A 20,895-nucleotide genomic window follows, 5' to 3' on the forward strand; every position below is an offset into this window, starting at 1 on the left:
ATAACAATGAATGGAGCTGTCATCACATCAGCGAGTTCTCAGAGTTTCACTCCTGTTACACTAATGACAGCTGGATGAGCTCTGCAGTGGACCTCTTACTCACATTGGTTCATAACTGGATGATTAAAAAAACTAAATTGTATACACACTGAGTAAAACCACTATAGCCTTTAAAAATTATAATGTATCTGTTTGTGTTATGTTATAGGGCTAATAATTATTAAATATTAAAATGTATTAGTGTTCTGTATTTAATGGAGCTCAACATACCTGATCAAATTTTAATACTCTGAATATAAATGCATTTTTGTTCCACTTTTTCCCATATTTGTTTGTGTAACTAATTTAAATGTAATGTTCAGTATTATTATTAATAGAACAAACTGGTATGAACATTTTAAAGTCAGCAAAGCTTCTAAAATTATGCAAAGTAAAACTTGTGGCTCTTTGAACTTGAATACCCAATTCTAGATTGCATTTAGGAAATTATTTTTTTATCAGTGTAAGTCAGGATTGTCGACCTGAGAAAATTATGATGTGCACAAAAAAAAAAGGAATAAAAATAAACAAAACACACAGCCTCCATTGTAGTATTGCTAGTTACAACAGTACAGTTAACTGTTAACAGGCTGATGAATGACAAAACTCTTTAAAACTTTAAAGCTTTAAATCTTTAGATACATTTAGACTCTCAGCTGTAAGGGTAAATACAGAAGAGTCTAGCTGTGCATAGGCTGAAAAAAAGCATAAAAATGGCATAAAAACTGTGTAAAGTGACGACTTGTACACAAAATATGGCTTGATGGAATAATCCAGTGAGAGCAGACCACAATGAGTACTGCGCATCAAGATTTGATCAATAGATTGAAGCACTAAAACCATGTCAACTCAACTAACATCTTACAAAAATCAATCCAGATAATGAATAATATAAATTTATTGAATAATATATAATAATATAAATGTATTGAATAATACAATAAAAAAAATTAAGTACAGTTGTTAATTTGAGGGGGTGGCGTCATTTTTATTTTAGGGGGGTCCCCAAAAGAATTCGCCTTACACAAAGGGGCCCTCAGCTGAAAAAGTTTGAAAACCCCTGGTCTAGAATGTTTATTCTACTTGTATAAATGTATCTTGTGTCTCTAGGGGGTTCTGGTGTGCTGCATTAACAAAGACAAAATCATTTTCAAAAGTGCATTGATTCTTTAATAATACATTTTTAAATCATGCTTACAGAAATTCAGAGAAGAAACAAAACTGTGCGAACCCTTCTAAATGATGTGCACAACTTTATGATCAAAAGTGAATTGGAGTATTTAGGATGGGTGGAGGAGTATTTTTAAAAAGATTTTCATAGAATATATCAATATAGTTCACTCTTCATGCCTCCATAAACAAACATCTGTTTTATATTTCCAGTGAAGTCCATTGAGTTCAGAACTGAGCCTTTCATTAAACTACAGAGAGGGAATTCAGTGCTCTTGCCATGAGGTCACCGTCCCATCGAGAGGCGTCCCACGCCAGGAACCAGCCGGTGAAGGTGGGGGGCTCATGTCCCTGCTTTACCACAACCAAAGGAGTCCCCTTGTCCCGTCCTGATGGGTCTGTCTCAATGTAGATCTTTGCTGCAAAAGTACAACAGTATTCAGAAAGTTAAATGACCATATTTATTAGTTAGCCAACAGACGACATATTGAAAATGTTGATTTTTGTATTTTAAATTTCATGTTTATCCCTTTAATTTGACTCAAATGAATGTGTGCCTGAGGCATCTCACCGGATTTCACAGACTCAGTCCTCTCCACCTCATTGGCATCCTTCCCAATCCACACAAAAACCTGAGGGGGAAATCAAGAGTCATCATGGCTACACCCAAGGCAGGAGATACCTTTGAATCTTAAACATAATCCATGAGGAAGTCATAAAGAGAGATAAGCGTCTAACCGAATCCCAGACATCCAGCAGCATGACATCATCTTCAGCCAGATCATCTTGGTTAAACTCACCAGGTACTTCTTCGATCTATAGTTGTAAAAGTCAGTTTTCAATCAGTAGTTCAGTTTGACCGTATGTATCTGATCATTTAGCACAGACAGGTTCTGTTTTACATGGTCAGCATTGGCTCCAATGCAAAACATGTTGAACTATATATCTTGCGCCAATTCCTAACTTTTTGACTGAGTGACTAAATTGTATAAATTTGTAAGATCTTATTTGTACATTTCAGTATGATTTGCTCATCCCCCATGATTGTGCTTAGGAGTTTGGTTTGGTGTCACACCTTTTTGTACAATATTTTTACGAATGAAATCGCATGAATTCATACAAAGTAGTTTTTAAACTGACAAAGTGTAAAATAGTTACATTTTCTTCTGAGAGTAAAATCCCAGTGTAAAACTAAACTGGACTTAGTTTTATCAGGTCTAGGATACTCACAATGAACTTTCCAGTTTTGTTGGAGCAGGCGAACAGTCGAGGAGGATGTGCTATAGTTCTACTCTCCAACAACCCAGACGTCTGATACTCTGTCTTTCCACCCAGAGCCATCCAAAAGGCCTCTTTTAAAGGGAAAATGAGAAGTTAGTGCATATAAGTCTAATGATCTTAGTTAAAAGGAAAGTTGCACAATAAATAAAATGTTATTGTGATTATAGTACATTCAATGTCCAGGTCTCAAAGATGTGATCAAATTTAAAAATATTCTATGTGCCAAGCATTTGTGTATTGTTTGTCCAAATTCTACCAATCAGATTGGGTCTTACTATCATTAAGTGCTATTATGCTATTGGATAGACCGGTCCTGAAAGTGAAAGGAGAAGGCGACAAAGTTGAAGAATCAAAACATCTGCAATACTTAACATCAATATTGTACATCACAAATGTTCCTTGTATCATAAAGCCATGGTCAAAAGTATGTCATTGAATCCATATTAGCTTTACCTGGCTCCTTTCCTTCAACAACCATTTTGGTTTTGCAGTTCAGCTTCTCGGTCATGTACTTTGCAGCTTTTTCCTCTTCTTCACTGGCCCCCTTTCCCTTCCAAATGTACCCATCTCCCTGAGGTAACTTCAGCAGATAGGCATCATTGCTGTTCAAACTTGATGCTTTAGCATCCACCTGTTAGACCACAAACCAACACACTCAGAGGACACATCAAAATCAAAATAGGCCACTCCAACCACAAATGGTCAACACTGATTTGGAGAATCAGGCAAATCTCCACCATCTTGGCCTAGACAATCTTCCTGTGCTAAACAGATGACCTATAAATTTATCAGGTTACCACCACATTGCAGTCTAGTGAATTAACCATCTTTCACCATTTTGCAAGATCAGGTTAACTTGAACATTTGATTTATCTCCATCTATCATTTTCTGATGACCAAACTCATTTGTCTTGGACATTGTGCTAGAACAGCGTTGTCTCCATGTGCAAACCAGGACTCACCTCACTAATCCTTGTAATGGTTCCCAGGTTCTTGTGCACTTGAAAGAGGCGGGTTGGAGCTGCAGGAGCCTGTCCTCCTTTTCTAGATGTCCCATCTTTATACACAATCAAAGGCTTGTCTTTGAAGAGGCTCAGCAAATGAGGTGGTTCCTTTCCTTGAGTCACTCTTACCTGGTTGGACATTGAATGATAGTGAGGCTTCATTAAAAATAACCCCACAAGCCCAGGGGCGCCCCCAAGGGGTGGCCAGGGGTGGCCACGGCCACCCCTCGGTAAACTCTGGCCACCCCTGTGGCCACCCCAATATAATTTTGCTGTTGACATTATTGATTTAAATGTACTTATAAATCCCCAATGTTTAAATAAATAAAATGCAACCACTAAATTATTGTTGGTGTTACTGACGTAGCTGATTCATTGTCTCTCCCCCTTAGTGCTGGTTCAATGCTGAATGCTGGTGAAAGCAAACTGACGCATGCGCGCAGAAAACCATTCCCGCGCGCCTCACGCACTCCTGTGTGAATCCCGGTTGGTTGTTTGCATGCACGCCGACAAAATACGCACTGCTCATGCGCCGTGAAACGGAGTAACAGCCTTTTGTGCAGAGGTGAAAGTCGTCTAAAGTTTATATAATATGATGATGATGATGTTACTTTCACTAAGCATGCCTTTAAAGCAGAAAGGAGGGATAATGAGTCAGGGAGGTAAGACTTCATAACATGATTTCTCAGCCATGATCTGGTCTAAGACCACAGATAATTCTATAATACATTTTTTGTATTATTTAGAATTGTCATAAATAATTTTCATGCAAATGGTTTCTTAAGTGATCTTGGCATATCACTCCAGTTGTTGTTTTCCAGTAATATTTAGGATTGATTTGTTATTTATTCAGAATAATAATTGTATATAAATAATAATAAAATAAATATAAATAAATTGCTATATTTATTGAATAACAAATCTAACAATTCAAGGGAGGTGGGGGTGTATAGGGTGGTTCGCCCAGGGTGTCATTTAAACTAGAACCGCCACTACCCTTCCCGATCGTCGTTGACAGCACGCACACACCTTCAATAGACAGCAATGGCAATTTAATATTTACCTTAAGGTACAGTATATCAATAGAAGAAGCTGCATTAATAAAATGGCTCAAAAAGTAATATGGATAAATTATATTATTAGGTATAGTGAGTGTGTATAGTAATCCCTTTTGTTCAGTTTGTTCATTTGTTTGGGTTATTAATAAACTTATCATTCTTTCATATGAAAAGTGTTTTTAAACTAAACAGATTTTTATTTGGTTTGCACATGTACTTCCTGAATTACTTCAAGGAATAAATAGCAATATTTCAAGAAGAATTAATTAAATGAATAAAAACTACATTATTACATTTACCAAAAACAAAAATATAACATTACACTGAATTCATAATTTTTTTGTGTGCCACCCCAAGATTTGGTGCGGCCTCTTCTGGCCACCCCTAAGAAAATTTTCTGGGGGCGCCACTGCACAAGCCTGGGGTGCATCTTGCAATTGCATTGCTTACTAGCTATATTCACAAGTTCTGTTTTGGCAACACGTTGATTTGGGAAATAGTCACAACCTATATATGTTGTTCATACGCAAATGTACTCCAGTCACTTTTTTAAGGTTTTTAGTCAGACCTTGGGTTGTACATCTTTGCTGCACTTATTTTTCTGGTTCAGGGGTTTCCCAACATGAATCTGGGGTGTCCTCAATAGTGTACATTGTCTTTCTCATCTGACAGAACAATTTCAGGTCTTGGAGTCACTACTAAAGATCTAATGAGTTGAGTCTGGTGTGTTTTTTTTTTTTTTTTTAAGAAGACAGACTACATGTGCTGTGTTTAGGGCACTTCAGGATCTGCATCAGGAAACACTGAGCTGGTTCATAATCTAGGACTAGGCCTTTACCTTCAACACTAATCAAACACACATGAACAAACTACTATTTCATGGCTTTAGGATTACTAGAAAGCTACAGGTAAATTTGATGAAGTTTAACTTTACAGGACATTGGATCTTGAGAGCCAGAGTTGCCCAGTTCTGCTATAATCCAATGAACTAGACCAGAGGTGTCAAACTCAGTTAATAAAGGGCTGTAGCCGTGCAGAGGTTAATTCCAACCCTGCTTCAAAACAATTCAAACAAGCCTAAAGGACTCAATTAATTTGATTAAGTTTGTATAATTACAGCTAAATCTAAACTATGCTGAGCTGAGGCCCTCCAGGAATTATTTGACACCTTGATCTTGACCTAGTTACAGTCAATAAATGAGTGGATAGGTAAAACTCAAATCTCCTCACCTGAACAGCATTTCCCCCCAGTGAACGGTCTAGTTCAACAGTGAGAAAAGCTGAAGCTGTCAGTTCATCAATGGTGCTGCGGGAACCTTGCCTGAGAGTAAAAGCATAGAGCAGTAAGCTTTATTTTTTTTTTACATGACTTGACTTTCTCTTGGGAAACTTAGCACTTCCACATGACTTACCAGGTGTAAATGATTTCTCCTTTGGAGTACCTATATAAAATGATATAGCAGTCGCCTCCATAGAACTGGCCGTATGTCTCTGGGTCTACAGGAACCTTGGTATCACCTTTGGTAGCACCACACTCCACCCTCCATATCTGTTAAACAACCACAGATTAAAAATATCACATCAAATCTATTCACAGTTCAGAATAACTGGGTTTCATTTGTTAATTTTCTTTCAAAATAGAGACATGTGTAAGAATTAGAATAGTAATAGAGTAGTAGTCGCTAGTTTTATTCTCTTATACAGTCACCTATATAGTCTCCAATCTCCTTAATGCAAAATCTGACCTCTGTTTTTCCAGCGCCGTCGTCAACCATGTTGTACTGAGCAGCCATTTGCCGAGATTCGTGCAGCTTGGAGGCATCAAACTTCTCTTGTTTGATCTTAGCGATCCGCTCTGTGACAAAGACTCTGCCTAAACCCTCGGCCTGGTCCTTCTCTTTCCAACTCTTGAAGAACTGCTTAAAGATGGGTGTTTCTCCACCTTCTGGAAGAACCTGGATCTGTGTACAAAGATGAAAAGACCTGTAATCCAAGCTCTATACTTGATAATGTACAAAATAATGCAGCAAAACAAATGTGCATATCTAATGCTTATGAACCTGTGTGTTTTGAGGATATCCCATCTGCTTAATGAAGCTCTCAGCTGTTTTCATGGCCTCTTTTCTCTCACTTGGATTTGCATTGTGGCCTAAATTAAAAATAATGTCAGGCATTTTGAATGTCACACAACTCATTTTTAATGCAGAGTCATCTAGCCCTGATCCTGGAAGGTCCATGTCCTGCAAAATTTTCCTCCAACACATTTGTCTAGAAATTTCTATTAATCCTGGAGATTTTAATTACTTCAGTTGTTTAGTTGTGTTTCATTCGGCTAGGAGCTTAACTCTGTAAATCATTCCAAGTTCACTCTGCACGATTATAGCCCTGATTTTCACTAACCAACAAATTTTAAAACATCATCAACCAATGACTGAAATCCTAAGAAAAGCATGCAGTGTCAATTATCAAAGACACGGTCTGAGAAAATCACCAATATGTGAAATATTTAGCATAATATTTAGTTCAAATCATTCTGACTGAAAAACACACTGGCAATGACCTACAGCCAATTAGAGAGCTAGATAAAGGGCAGTGGGTGTTCGAAGAGGAATTATAGGCCACAATCTCAAAATAAATAAGCTTTACAATACCATTAAACAGAAATCAAACATCAGCAGCATCACATTGCAAAATTATTCATTGAACTCCTTTTGTTGCAAAATAGTGCACAGACCATTTGAATGGCAAACGTATTGCAGACTACCACAGTCTTGTGAGACATTAAGCTAAATCCTTTCCACTTCTTGCATGTGTTTCAGCTAGACAGAATTATCTGCAAGTTTTTTAAATGTAGTCATGCAGTGTGTAAACTTCCGTCACTGATCTATCACGCAGTGTGACCAATGCAGTGACTGAATGCTTCCCAAGATAGATGTTCAGTGTGAAAACAATGGTGAATTAGAGGATCTCCAGGAGCAGGTTTGGACACCTCTGGTTTAATAGCTTTACCTTTCCATACAAAGATCATTTTGTTTTTTCCATGATCCAGAATGAAGCATTCGTCAGACAACAGGTTACTTTGATCAAAAGGGTTGTCCTTTGATACCAGCGACACTTGCATTTTTCCTGTTGCATCTGACACCTGTAAAGTACAAATATATTTAAATAATAAATTATTACGTTTTTTTTGTATGATTGTGTATTGCATGTATCTATTGAATTTGTAGAAATGAATTAGGCTGAAGTTTATAGACTTGTTTACCATGTAAAGACTGGCCATCTTCCTGTTTGACACGTCAGCAACTGCATCCTCGCTATCATCACCTTCAGGGATTTCAGGCTTCACACCAAGAACCTGTAAAGTATAAGGTATAAAAAGGAAAAACTTTCCTCATAAACCAGATATTGTGTTGCCTACAGTGAACGCTGTGTTATGGTGTATATTTTAACACTTTTATTTAATACCTCTGTCATCTCTGCGGGCTCTTGTCCTTCTTCTATAACCACCAGTTTAGCTCGTCCGCTCCTCTCGTTGTCTCGAATGCCTGTACCCACTTGGGCTGCTTTGATGCGCTCAAACTTGTTGCATTTAGACCCACACCATTGGTAGATTACCTAGTTTTTAAGACAAGTTGTTATTTGTAAACAGGTTGGTTTCCTAGGAAGACTTGGGTTTCATTCATGGTAATTGTTTTGACACATGAAATTTCTTAGGAAGAACGCTTTTTTTACGTTACCTTTGAAAATACCCTGCCCTGTCATTATGGAATGATATCAGTCAATATTTGTCAGTACTGGTTAATTGACTGTTCTGTAAATTCCATTAGAGAAGTGAGAAGGTAAAGCCCTAAGTGTGCTGCCAAACTGTTCAGTTCAATGGTTTGATATTCCTGCAGACCATTCTGCGCAGCATGAGGTCAGAAAAGGCTAATTTATACTTCTGTGTCGAGTGATCGCCATGACCCACAGCTGCTGCCTTGCGCGTAGTCATGCATTTATACTTCTGCATGCTGTTTGTGTTGTTTTGTAATGACACTTCCAAAATTCTAGCGGGCAGTAGGTTATGTTAGGTTCCTCTGTACTGAGTTTCTTCGCAGGTGTTTTGTTTTGCCTGACCGCTACCTTAATGAACATGTAGCTAAAACTTGCTCATTCAGAAGAGGGAACTGCAACAACTTTAATTATGAGTTAAACACAAAACAAAAGTTTCCATCTATACCTACTTCATGGGACTTGACACTTGTAAACATTCACTTTAGCGGGTTTGCATGCTCTCGGTCCCACCCACACTGGTCACAGCTACCAAGCCGACTAATCACAGAGCTTGCCCTACGCCTTGTTGCGATGTGAATGTAAATCTTTTGAGAGGTGCGTGTCAGAGTCAGCCACAGTGAGGGCTATAAGGCCACGTGAAGGCTAATTTATACTTCTGTGTCAAGTACACGTGTATCCTCTGACGCAGCCTTTGCACAGTCACATAGCCCTCGCCGTGGCTGACGCCGACAAGCTCTGTGATTGGTCAGCTTGATAGCTCTGACAAATGTGGGTGGTGCTGAGAGCCGTAAGCCAGATGGAGCGAGTGTTTACAAGTGTTGAAACCCGTGAAGAAGCTCCAGATGGAAACTTTTGTTTGTATACCTTATGTTCCTCCCTCTGAATGAATGAGTTTTAGCAACTTCTACATTAAGGTAGCGTTCAGAAAAAAAACAAAAAAAACCCAAGAAGAAACTCGACACAGAGGAACATAAAAACCTAATGCCATCTAGCATTTCAGAAATATTATTGCAGAGCAACACAAACAGCGTGCAGAACTATAGATGCGCGCCTATGTGCAAGGCATGTGCCGTGGGTCACGGCAATCGATTGATGCAGAAGTATCAGCCAGATCTTAAGAGTTGTTAGTTGCTTAAGGGATGCATCTGTTGTTTGATCTGAGACGTGGTTCCTTGTGCTTTCATAACATTTGCTTTCCACCATGTGTTGACAGTCAGAGTAATTTGACAGCAGTCCAATAATCAAATCCACCCAAAGAGCATACAAAGTGGATATATAAATACACGCTGACAAGTTACTGAACCAGCCAGTTGCTGTTGCTGGAAATTTGCATACAGTACATGGCCTTTTTTGGGGTGTTTTGAGAGTTACACTGTATTATCTCTACTTTATGTGATAATTTTTTTGCAGTTAATTGGCAATGTGTTAATTGCCCTCTTTATGCCCTCTAATAAACTGCCTGTTATTAGAAGTAACTTTTATGATTTTTAGTGAAAAAGTCACTGAAATTTAGTATCACATACTTTGTATGATTTTAGAAAATTTGAAATATTGTGTATTATATTTATGTGTTATGTAAATATAACAAGCCTATTATAGAACCATTTTGTTACTTGGAAGAAATTGGAAGAACAGTATATTAATTGTATTGTATTTCTTGCTGATAAATGGGTAAAACCCTAATGGTTAGGATAGTGGCAAAGTATTAAAATTTATAATTACAATAGTTATCTTAATTAGAGTTAAGGGTCCTGGTGCTTGCTGTATTTATGCCTGACTTTATATATTATTGCAGGTCTTACCGGTCCCAGATCAACAATGAAACAGTCACCGTTGTTGAAACTGGCCCAGCTGAGAGGAACTTCTGTGGCCCGGACAGTTCGCCTGCCCTTAATATGGAAGAGTCTCCGGGCTGTAAGATCATTGGTGATCACATGTTGAAATCCTGATGCCACTCCACCACTCTGAGAAGGTAAGAAAATATTGTTCTATTTTTCTTTCCTGCACTCTTTCTTCATGTTTTTCCACTTCAAACACAGTTTCTATTTATAAACTCATGAAACACTCTCAGTTTGAGGCCAAATGCAACAATCAGGAACTGAGTGTTTCAAAACACACGCTAAAACACAACATCCTTTCAGATGATCGTAAAAGTTTGCTTTTAGCTAGTCAATTTCTATTGGAGTAGTTTGACCTCACCCAAATTGTAAACATAAAGACTAATCCTGGATTTGCACAGTGGGGTGTAGGAAACATTTTGTGGATTTGCAAAAATTTACTTTAGCAGCTTTCAGCCATTACTTTAAATAACATGATGCTGGAGCGAAGAGCAGCACAGATGGGAGTCAGTGGATAATGAAAAATGATGAAGCACCCAATATGCTCAAAATAAAAAATAAATTTTGTGCTTTATTTATTAGTAAAAGGAGGTTTGTAAAACTACGTTCGGACATTTTTTTGTATTCACTCAATTTCCTTATAAAATATAGTTTGAATTGTTATTTTTAGCCCAAAATGTACTTAAAGTTTGATATCTTAAGGCAGGTGGCGCAGTAGGTAGTGCTGTCACCTCACAGCAAGAAGGTTGCTGGTTCGAGCCTCGGCTGGGTCAGTTGGCGTTTCTTTGTGGAGTTTGCATGTTCTCCCTGCGTTCGTGTGGGTTTCATCCAGGTGCTCCAGTTTCCCCCACAGTCCAAAGAAATGCGGTACAGGTGAAATGGGTAGGCTAAATTGTCCAAAGTGTATGATTGTGTATGTGGTTGCAGCTGGAAGGGCATCCGCTGCGTAAAACATATGCTGGATAAGTTTTTTTTGCAGACTTCATATAATATGTCCACCCCAGACTCATTCAAAAAAATTTTACCACTATATACATTTCTGGAGAGCACTAAATATATCCTTGGAGGTTTCAGTTTTTCTTTTCGCGAATCCATCAGAGGCCGCTGTGCATGCTTTTTGAGATCATAAATTTCTCTCGCGAGTGCCATTCGCGCCTGCTCTTTTCCTATAAATCCACCAGAGGTCGCTGTTGACTTACGGACTGATCGACTGACCCACCCTCTTCCTTTCTAAACTCAACCAATAGGGTATATAAGTATGCTAAAGGACTTTTCATGTGTCAGTAACCTGGGTTAAGTGATTCCAGTGAACTGTATGCCATTGCAAAATCGGCACGTTTAAGGTCTGTTTTCTTTAAAAAATCCACAATCTTCATTGGCTGAGTGATATCTGATATAAAGTGGGTCTCCGAATGTACAAGAAACACAGCATTAAATTACATTTTTCCCCGCCATGTCATTAAAATATGAAAATTTATTTTAAACCAGTATATTCAATGGCAGGGGCGCCCCCAAGGGGTGGCCAGGGGTGGCCACGGCCACACCACGGTAAACTCTGGCCACCCCTGGCCACCCCAATATAATTTTGCTGTTGACATTATTGATTTAAATGTACTTATAAATTCCCAATATTTAAATAAATAAATAAATAAAATGCAGCCACTAAATTATTGTTGGTGTTACTGACGTAGCTCTCCCCCTCTGGTTCAATGCTGGTGAAAGCAAACTGACGCATGCGAGCAGAAAACCATTCCCACGTGCCTCACGCACTCCTGTGTGAATCCCGGTTGGTTGTTTCCATGCACGCCAATAAAATAGGTGCCGCTCATGTGCTGTGAAACCGGAGTAACAGCCTTTTGTGCAGAGGTGTCGGCACACAGCGAGTTTTGAAAGTCAACTAAAGTTTATATAATATAATGATTATGATGATGATGATGATGATGATGTTACTTTCACTAAGCATGGCTTTAAAGCAGAAAGGATGGATAATGAGTCAGGGAGGTAAGACTTCATAACATGATTTCTCAGCCATGATCTGGTCTAAGACCACAGATAATTCTTTAGAATTGTCATAATTAAATTTCATGCAAAATGTTTCTTAAATGATCTTGGCATATCACTCCAGTTGTTGTTTTCCAGTAATATTTGGGATTGATTTCTGTTATTTATTTAGAATAATAATTGTTTAATAATATTAATATTATTTTGTATTTTTTAGAATAAATATAAATAAATTGTTATGCTTATTAAATAACAAATCTAACAATTCAAGGGAGGTGGGGGTGTATAGGGTGGTTTGCCCAGGGTGTCATTTAAACAAGAACCGCCACTACCCTCCCCGATCGTCGTTGACAGCACGCACACACCTTCAATAGACAGCAAAGACAATTTAATATTTACCTTAAGGTACAGTATATCAATAGAAGAAGCTGCATTAATAAATTGGCTCAAAAAGCAATATGGATAAATGATATTATTTGGTATAGTGAGTGTGTATATAGAAATGCCTATTGTTCAGTTTGTTCATGTGTTTGGGTTATTAATAAACTCATTATTCTTTCAGTTTCTTTTCGGCTTAGTCCCTTTATTAATCCAGGGTCACCACAGTGGAATGAACCGCCAACTTATCTAGCACATTTTTACACAGCGGATGCCCTTCCAGCTGCAACCCATCTCTGGGAATAATAAACTCATTAATCTTCATTAATTTTAGACTTGGCATATACCGTATGATGTACAATAAAAGCACGTAAAAAAAAGAGTTATTTGTACAGTATATATATATAAAAGTGTTTTTAAACTAAACATAGATTTTTATTTGGTTTGACCATGTACTTCCTGAATTATTTCAAGGAATAAATTGCAATATTTAAAAAAAAATTAATTAAATGAATAAAAACTACATTATTTCTTTTACCAAAAACAAAAATATAACATTACACTGAATTCATTATTTTTTTAGTGTGCCTCTTCTGGCCTCCCCTAAGAAAATTTTCTGGGGGCGCCACTGTTCAATGGAGCTTCTGCGCTAGCCTGCCGATTCTGACGGGCGTGTGCGAGTAAAAGGCTTTTTGTCTCGCTTCATGCTTAAGCAACTAAATGAATGCCAAAGTCTATTTAACCGATTGTATTTTAGTTACATTACAACATCAATGCTGTAAAAGGAACTGTATAAAATGGAAAAAGTCACATTAACCGTTCACCGGAAGTTTATTAGTAAGCGAAGAAACACTAGCTTCACATATACCCTATAGTGTTTTCAAAAGCACCAATCGACCCGCCCACTCACTTCTTTAAACCCAACTGACAGTTTTAAAAAGCAATGCAGAAAAAGAAAAGCCCTTGCTTGATTTTTCCACAATTTAAGATTTTACCACATCCTCACCCTGTAATTTACTTGTTTGTGTCATTTATTTATTTATTTTTTTGGCTTTTTACAACCATTCTTTGCCGGATTCGAACCCCGTCATCGTGGTCAATTCCTCTCTGCATCTCAAATGCTCTGACATACAGGGAGAGCTACTGGACAAACTGGTAACAGCAGGAAAGCCGTCCATATGGAGGTCATATGTAAGTGCAAAAAGAAATGCCCAGTAGCGTTTGTTTTGGTAGAAGAAATGCAGCCATATTTACTTCAGGCTTTACATTCTGGATTTCAGAAAGCCTTTGTTTCAGCATTAGTAGAAGTAATATAAAACATCTCAAACCTTATACTTTATCCCGCCTTTGAAGTAGCTGGTGAAGACGGTGGACTCAAAACCCTGGATTTCACGATACTGAACTGGTTTACCTCCCAGGTAGTCATCCATTTGAGTTGAAAAGATGGCTGCTGCTGTACTTTCATCTTGAGAACATTCCTTACCTAGACAGAGAAAGAATATTTGCCCTTTTGAGAAAGATGCATTTTGGTTGATTGAAAGATGGACGGCTGCTTCACACTCAGGGCTGTTTATATTAATGCAGGAGAGATCATCACTAATAGGTGGGGCGTTCCCGCTCTGATGACATGTACAAAGGGAGAATGCCAATAGTATTTCTGCAAACTGTTTTTATGAAGTATGATTATAAAAATATAATAAATTTTTACCATTAGATGCTGGATGTATTCACACACTGCTGCCGCACAGCTGTGTTTAAACCTCTTATAAAAGTGATTTTTGCATAATAGGTCCCCTTTAAATTCAATCTGGCTAGCACACTTCAATAACATGTCATGTTTAAAGATGAGGTCTAGCATGGCAATTGTCAAAAGCGGCCAACCAAAGAAGATTTAGACCCTTTCCACATTTTTATTTTACATTAGCCGCGTTTCCACTATCGCGCCTAAAGCGAGCAAGCCAGGGCGAGCCAAGGCCAGTGGCGTTTCCACTGTCACTTCCGGGGCCTAATCGGGCCAAAGCGGGGCTTTCTTGGGGCCAGCGGCCGGCCTTTTTCGGCCCGCCGAATACCTTGGGCCAAAGAGGGCCAGCTGGGGCTTCGGGGCGGAGTGAAAGGAGAGGCGGGCAGTTTTCTGATCGCACATGAGTACATGCGCCAAACAAATAAATAAATAAATAAGGGAAAGAAAACATCTAGCCTTATAGTCTGGGGTCTTTTTGCGTATGATCACCCTTATGTTTCCCTTTTAAATGTAAGGCTGTTGCATAAAATAATAAAGTAGTTTTAATTTATAGTGACGTTTTTTGCTGCGTCCTCCTTTATGTTTCAATAACGCATAATAATCTTTACACCATATTAAAGACACAGCAGACAGTAAAAGTTTTCGAGAGTTTTTGTCAAGTTTAAAATGTTTGTTTGTGCACGTTTAGATGCCTGTATGTGTGTGTGAGACCGGGCAAGAGCGCTCCTTCACAGCTCTGCTATGCCGCGAGCGGCTTTTTTCTTTATTTATTTTGGAGATAATACACATTATAAATACAACAGAAAGACATAAAACTTAACTAGTTACGTGCCCACGTTCATAGACTTTAAACAATATAGTGTCATATCTAGTTAAAATAGCCTAAGCTATATTGAAATATAATTTAAAGAATTACAAATATTTCACCAAACTTGACTGATTTCTGTTAGAATCTTGGGTCCAAATGATCAACTAGACGTCAAGCTATTATTTGTTGCTCTTATAACTGGGATCGACAACAAGACTTTTGTCAGGTAGTTGTAACAGTGGCGATATACAATTCAGTATAAGTCGTTGATTTCTATATTCCCTTCACTATTTTATCATTCACTGGTTGTTTATCTTCTACTCTCGTACACGTTCAGCTCTTCAGTGGCACAAGCTAACTTTTCTTAACCAGAAACTTTTTCACACTTAACATCTGAGACCCAAAGTGTTTGTTCTTTCAGCCAGCATCCGTTTTACAGTTTGCTGCACTAGCTGAAGCCTGTGACCACAGATGTGTTGTTGGAGGTGAAATGCTGTTCTGTGAGACGCCAACGATTTTAGGCAGAGTAAATGACTTGACAACAAAGACACGATGGGTAAAGACATCAAGAGAATTCATTTAGACTGGAAGTCGTTAATGATTCATAATGGAGTGTGTGTATGTGTGTGGTTATGGCCACTGTACACTCAAGGCCAGTGATATTGACATAGCTGAAACATCTAATGGAAAGAAAGCACTTTAAGTAGAGGAAGGAAACTGTAAAAAACCGTGTCTGTACACGTGTTTTCTGGCAACTAAATGGCTTGTAAATTTTTTACAAGAAAACTGGCATTAGCCATCGATGTTTATTAAAAATAAAACTCTACGGAAGTCAGTGGCTACCATCAACTGTTCGGTTATCAACACTTTTTAAGGTTCCATGAAATTAAAATAAAGTTTTTTAGATGTTAGTATCAGTATTGCTAGATTTTAGTATATCTTTAAGCTAGTGTGCTCAAAACAGTGACAAAATGTGCGTTTAGAAGATATAAAACTGATGTAAACATGTAAAGCTTTGCCACTTCTGCCTAAATGGATCAATGTTATTTACATCATCTCATACTTTAAGATGCTTGTCAAATCATAACCAATCAAATGCTCGCTAGTATTTGACATGCCCCGCCCCCTTTAAAAGCTTCTCATTTGCTTTTCATCAGTGCTTAATTTAAGTCGGATCTTGCCAAATCCTGTTCCGGGAAATGTCAGATATTTGTGTTTTGCGTTCCAGTCTTTATTTGAACTGATCCGGCATTACCTTTTGCTTTGTGAATACCTGCATGTGTGCGTGTGTATAAGAAAGAGATTTTGAATGAGTCCGGGTGAAAAACAGCGAGCAAAGCGGTGTGGATTATGTGCGTGCACACACATAAAGATAGGCACTTTCGACCAATCAGCTTTCTTACGTTTACAATCACTTACATTGGTCGGTAATTATTGTTCAACATGCAGTAAGCAGTGAAAATAAATAATGACATGGCCTACATAAATAATATTTGTATTTTCAAAATGCCAGAGGCAGTCAAGCATATGATCTTTTTATATAAACCAACAGTAAATCTGATAATAAGCCTTATCAAAAAGAGATCTTGAGAAGTTGAAACTGAGCAAATGCATCAGGACAGACAGAAGCAAAGTCAGCTAGAAAACATGACGGAAGAGGTAACTGTGGGCTCTTCTTGAAGATTAGACTGAGTAATTTTCGCTTGGCACATAATAGTGAAGTGCATGTCAGTGGTGTTAGTAAACTGGATATTGATGTTTTATACGATTTATGTTTGCAACCACATGTTTGTTTGTTTGTTTGTATGTTTTTTTTACCCAATGTTGACCCATAACGTTATCTTGCACAAAATAATCAAAGACTGTTCAGAAATTTGGGTAAAAAAATGTAATCGATTAGTAATGTCAAGTTTTAGGAAAACTGAAATAACTTTTATTTCCTGGTTTTGTTCTGGAAAAGATCCATTTACAAATTAAGCACTGCTTTTCATTTGATGCACTTGAGCTCAACCATTCTCACTTGCAGAGCTGTTATAGAACAAAATGCTATTGGCTGGAGGAGGTACACTATGTCCCACCCTCTCTTCATTTTTTAGTTGAGAATATGTCAAACATCTCATTTTGGACTCATGGCATATCCGAATGTTTATATTGGGAAAATATAAAAACAAAGAAACTCTGACAGATTTTGAACAAGAGAAGGTTGAGTAACTGATGACAGATTTTCATTGTGGCTGAACTATTCATTTAAAAATATATTGATGTATTTTTTTTTTGATTGTTTAAATGTATTATTTCATGTCATTTTATCTATTTATTGGTAAATACTATTTAATACATAATTTACAAACATAACAGTTTCCTACAAAATAAAAACATACTAATGACAACAATAATACAAAGGTCATGTAAGATTATTTCAGTTTATTAAATATTAAAATATTTAAAAATTCTTCCAGGATGCACTTTTTTAAACATTACCCTAATAGAAAATATTTTTAATATAGTTTAAACATATGCATTCAAATAGGTTTTATAGTCAAAATATTAGATGTTTATATATGTATAAATATATCTATTATATTAATATATATCAGTTTTATGCTCTTTTTTTTTTTTTTAGCTTGACCACAGAAGTTTTTTTTTTTTAATGATTATGTCCGCTTTTTGAAGCCACTAGGGCAGGTATTTTTGTGCCTGAGGCTTCACCACAAAAAAATATCATGAATTAAATATTAGATTTTTGGGAAGTTGCAAAGTGTCATGAAAAGGTTAAATTAAAGATCTATTTAAACCTTATGTTTGTCACTTTGATATGATGCTCTGCAGGATTTACAGTAGCTGTGATATCCTGTTCCATTTTCCTTTATGTTGAGTCACATGATTTGAATTATTAATAAGCAGTTTAAAACTAGACATAACAATTAACACATTTAAAATACATATATTCTTTAAATTAGACATTTTCTTTATTTTTCGACTGTATATTATTAATAGGACATTAGGCCACTCTTATTAAACAGAAAAATATAAGACATATATATATATATTTTTTGTTTTAGAAATTTAGAAATTAAAGCATAAAGAGAAAATCTATCAATGAAAGTCGAGTAATAACATCAAATGACCTGCTTCTGAGAACACACTTGCTAACCTTTGTATTACTACAGCGTCATTTTATTGGGGTCATACACTCTGCTTCTGCTTTATTGGTGTTTATAATGTGAGCATTTGAGCGTTGTGTCAGCTAGATTGTCCATGTTTTTCTCAGCTTTAGAAATAGCGACTGAGATTTCCCAGTTTCTTTTTTTTTTTTTTACATTGGAATCTTCATTTGAGCATGTTTGTGAATGCAGGTTGTGCATACAGATATCCTCTTGAACATTTCAAGCACTAGATTAGTCAAGATACTGAGATTAGTCACTCTTTACTGTTTAATTGCAGTCACATGCACTTCAGTAAAGATTATTAAACCTGAGAGAAAGTTATTACAAAATATAAAGAGTAGGCATATAATACAACATAATATAATATAATATAATATAATATAATATAATATAATATAATATAATATAATATAATATAATATAATATAACATAACATAACATAATATAATATAATATAATATAATATAATTTGATATAATATAATACAATTTGATATAATATAATTTGATATAATATAATTTGATATAATATAATATAATATAATATAATATAATATAATATAATATAATATAATTTAATATAATATAATATAATATAACATAATATAATATATTATAATATAATATAATATTGCAGAAATAACATAATACAATGCAACATTGTGTTTAATTAGAAAAGATTCCACTTACCAAGCCAGAAATGCAGATCGTAGAAGCTCGAGTCTTTCTGTTTAACAGTGTGCAGCACCAGGTAGGCATCACCTGTATAAAAGCTCCCATAAAAGCTTTCAGGCACGGGTACTATTTCCATCTTTTCGATTCTCCATATTTGGAGACCGGAGTACTTGCCAGCCTTCTCAAACTCTTTGTGGTGAAGCACCATATCTGAGAGCGATGTGTGCAGATGTGGAGAGGCAGACGTCTGTGTACTTCTGTGCTCAACTGAATCAATAACACAGCAGTGTGCAGATGTCTTCACTCACACATTAAGTGGGTGTGTTCAAGAACATGGCAAAGTAGTTAAATACGCAGAGAGAGAGAGAGAGAGAGAGAGAGAGAGAGAGAGAGAGAGAGAGAGTGAGAGAGGGAGAGGTGGATGAAGAGATAGTAAAAGATATGAGAAAATGTTTCCTGTTGCTTTTATGAAACTGCATTAATGTTTCAACATGTTGAGTGTTCATCACAATCAACATTAAGTGCTGCCTAAAGTGATGTACAATATGGGTAAAAAAGATCAACTGAATCTACATTTATAACCCAATTAGGTAACATTTTACAAACATGAATGATGTGTTAATATGTAAACATTACTTTATTATGAACTAGAACTACTGAGTTAATGCATGCAATCATGAACTAACTTTAACTACGAGTCACATGAGTTCATTTGTGAATAACGGCTACCTTAATTACCTGTTAGTACATGATTGTTAATTAATGTATTAATTACCACATTAGTTTATGCTTAATTTAATCATCACAAACTCATGATATGTTATTGTATAATTACATATTGACTTTACTGGGAGGGGCACATTATCATTAACCCATTAATAAAGGGTCATGACACCCCACACTTTTTTTCAAAAGGTGCATCATAATGGGCGTGGAGCTCTGCGAGCAAAGAGCAGGAGTGGGCGTGGCCAGCAGGGAAGAAGGAGGAGAGCGAACAGCTGTTGTCAATTAGCTCACAAAATGAGACGCAAACCGTGGGGAGGTGCATGAGTTTATAGTTTACAAAGTTAAAATGCAAAGAAATAAACATAAAAATATAAATACATTTGTTATTCGTAATTTCATATACAGATAACCACAATTTCTATCATTATAAAGATAATCGTGTTCATATAAACACTATAAATGAGGACTTTTCCCTCAATCCCTGGATCTGAATCGTAAGCCTGAATTCAGACTCAGTGCAGCAGGTCTCTCGCCCTAACCATTAGCCCTGTTGGTAATCTAGAGGATTTAGGTGAACACAGCAGCACGACGATGTGTCTATGTGTGAACGAACTCCTGATAAAAGACAACGTCCGCCATTCTCCAATTCTCGTACTGCTCTCCTGACAAAAATGCTTGCTGCACACAAACAGCTTTGCTGTATCGGCCCTGACAGCATCGCGGGGAAAACATGCAACAAACCCTGTGGATCACGGAAACAAACACATACGACCCTTCATGTACTGCTAAGTACTGTGTTCCGTGGGTCCATGTCTCACAGCTTGGCACTGGCAGGTCTGCCTTGCCTTCAGAAAGCATGTGCAGTCATGAATAATTAAGAAGGCTCTTCTCATATAAGAAAACTCCACTTTGAACAATAATAATGAAAAACCGACGCGTCATCTTTGCACTTGCAGTTTTGCTCGACGTCGCCGATTTTGATCCCGTCCCAAAAATGATTTTAAACCCGGAAGCTGAAATTAGCTGACAAAAGCTCAAAATAATCCAGTTTCCCCCACAATTAAAGCTAACAGGTGCTAACATTGTCTTAACTGATGCTCAACACACACAAATCTGTTAAAATCTTTAAAAAAGTACTTGAGAGATTTGTGAACCTTTAACTCTTTCTATTCATGAACTCCTCATGCACATCCGTCTAGTGCATTTACACTGAATAACAATAAAATGTGTGCTGT

General features: G+C 36.9%; 1 protein-coding gene across 1 annotated transcript; it reads right to left on the reverse strand.

Moving 5' to 3' along the window:
- Nucleotides 1–1,186: 1,186 nt before the first annotated feature.
- On the reverse strand, nucleotides 1,187–19,221 carry scin (scinderin). Its single transcript, NM_001045118.2, is given in 16 exon segments — nucleotides 1,187–1,628; nucleotides 1,781–1,841; nucleotides 1,948–2,025; nucleotides 2,440–2,561; nucleotides 2,944–3,121; nucleotides 3,453–3,623; nucleotides 5,783–5,873; nucleotides 5,965–6,101; nucleotides 6,298–6,513; nucleotides 6,613–6,701; nucleotides 7,562–7,694; nucleotides 7,815–7,907; nucleotides 8,018–8,167; nucleotides 10,129–10,290; nucleotides 13,872–14,026; nucleotides 18,950–19,221. Coding segments are annotated over 16 exon segments (2,202 nt in total). The 5' UTR covers nucleotides 19,143–19,221; the 3' UTR covers nucleotides 1,187–1,455.
- Between the last annotated feature and the right edge of the window lie 1,674 nt (nucleotides 19,222–20,895).

The sequence above is a fragment of the Danio rerio genome, chromosome 19 (genome assembly GCF_049306965.1).
Source record: "Danio rerio strain Tuebingen ecotype United States chromosome 19, GRCz12tu, whole genome shotgun sequence".
NCBI lineage: Eukaryota > Metazoa > Chordata > Actinopteri > Cypriniformes > Danionidae > Danio > Danio rerio.